Source organism: Cydia pomonella, unplaced genomic scaffold, assembly GCF_033807575.1.
Source record: "Cydia pomonella isolate Wapato2018A unplaced genomic scaffold, ilCydPomo1 PGA_scaffold_82, whole genome shotgun sequence".
NCBI classification, from domain to species: domain Eukaryota; kingdom Metazoa; phylum Arthropoda; class Insecta; order Lepidoptera; family Tortricidae; genus Cydia; species Cydia pomonella.
This window is the reverse complement of record NW_026907915.1, coordinates 117,685-119,504: the sequence shown is the minus strand read 5'-3', so window position 1 is coordinate 119,504 and position 1,820 is coordinate 117,685. Positions and strand designations below refer to the sequence as shown.

At 31.9% G+C, this 1,820-nt stretch overlaps 1 protein-coding gene across 1 annotated transcript; it reads left to right on the top strand.

Annotated features, from left to right (window-relative positions):
* The first annotated feature begins 298 nt into the window (after window positions 1-298).
* Window positions 299-1,361, top strand: LOC133534308 (uncharacterized). The gene is made up of 2 exons (XM_061873414.1): window positions 299-671; window positions 1,002-1,361. Exons 1-2 carry the CDS (start codon window positions 531-533, stop codon window positions 1,359-1,361), a joined length of 501 nt encoding a protein of 166 aa, XP_061729398.1. The 5' UTR covers window positions 299-530.
* The last annotated feature ends 459 nt before the right edge of the window (window positions 1,362-1,820 follow it).

Sequence of the window (1,820 nt, the reverse complement as noted above, 5' to 3'; positions counted from 1 at the left end):
AATTTTGATGTAGTATAATTCGACTACTTGTTGGGTGTCAAAATCAAATTTGGAACATGGAAAGTATAAAGTATATATTAAACTCAAAAATGGTTTTTATTTAGCAAATGTAATTACATATTATTGAATTTCTTTTTACATTTCTGCGTTCATAAAGTATGTGTAATATTTTTGGTTAAAAGTTATACTGACTACTCTACTTATCGTGAAAATTTTAAAGATATACAGATGTTAAGAAAAGCTGTAAAGTAACACTAGGATTCCTTAAAACCTCTAATCATAAGCTGTATTATGACATGACCTTACTAGTCAAAGTGTGTAGAGGCGGGAGCGATACAAATATAAAGAAAACAATAATATAAATCATTAAGTTCAGCAGAGTTCGATTAGCCGGATGGGTTAGGTTTAAAATATACAAATATTCTTTACCTCTGCACAACTCAACAGAAGAAAATAATACAGAAAGAAAACAGCAACACCAATAGTTGAATACTATTGTGAAGGTTTGGTAATCAGCTGCGCATTAGATAATGGCTCCGATGACAAATGCCGAAAGGCAGAAGAAATATAGAGAACGTTTAAAACAGAATCCTATAAAATATGAAGAGTTACGAGTAAGACATTTAGAAAGAGTAAATCAATCAAGAAAGCGTGGCATAAAAAAAAAACAAGTCAACACCAAAAGAAATAACTAGAGAGAAATGGAGACAATATTCAGCACGTTACTATGCTAAAAAGAAAAATAAATCTAGTAATGAGCAGACATCGGATCCAGAAACTACAGAAGAAAAAAATAAAGATAAACAGTGGCGATCTAGATTCTCAAGAATACAAAAAAAACTAAAGGCATGCAAAGAAAAATTAAAAATTGCATAACAAAAACAAGAAAACATGAGAAAACAAATTTATCGTCTCAAACAACAAATACTTAAATTAAAACAAAATAGCAAAGACCAAAAAAAGGAGAGCGTTTTGTCATCTACGCCATCTGAATTTGACATTATAACGCAATCTTTGGGATTGATTTACAAAGAATCTACACACACAGGGAAACAGGTCCTAAAAAAAGTTATGAAAAATTCGATAACATCAAAACACAGAATGAACACAAAATAAAAAAGGCTGTTGGAATCAAAGGCAAAATTCGATCGAGATTGACTAGATTAGCAAAAAGGAAGTTATTTATACTCGAAATTCACAAGTTTTTCTTACGTGATGACATAAGCCGCCCAACAGCCGGCAAAAAAGAATGCAAAACTAAAAATAAAACCAAAATGCAGATACGGTTACTGACAGACACCATGAACAATTTGTACAAGATATACAAAAGAGATGGAGGCAAAGTTTCATACGCTACTTAAGTCGACATCGCCCATTTATGTGATACCTCCGAAACTACAAAATCGTAACACTTGTGCTTGTATGCGTCATAGAAACATAAAATATAAGATCTTTAAGTTACACAAACATGGGATATTAAAAACGACACAAATTGATGAGCTTTTGAAGTCAATTGCTTGCAGTCTCCAATCTAAAAAATGCATGTACGGAGAATGCGAATCTTGTTCCGCAAAAGAAATCGATATTGTGGGTCTGCCAGATGATACCGATATTTCCTATTTACAGTGGAGTGTGAAAAAAGTTTCATATAAAAAGAAAAATGAACAGGGCATAGAAATTGAAGCTAGTACTCAGAAATGTGTCAAAGAAGTGGTGACTGATAAGTTAGGTGCCTTAAAAAAAAAGTTTCAAGAGAGATTAGATCATTTAAAAAACACATGTATAACATGAATCACCAACAAAGGCATTTCGACAATGTA

Excerpts from the sequence above, each read along its gene's own strand:
- LOC133534308 (XM_061873414.1), top strand. The coding sequence starts at position 531 with ATGGCTCCGATGACAAATGCCGAAAGGCAGAAGAAATATAGAGAACGT. Across the intron at positions 672-1,001 it reads GTGGCATAAAAAAAAAACAA|TATAACGCAATCTTTGGGAT; the intron begins GTCAACACCAAA and ends TGAATTTGACAT.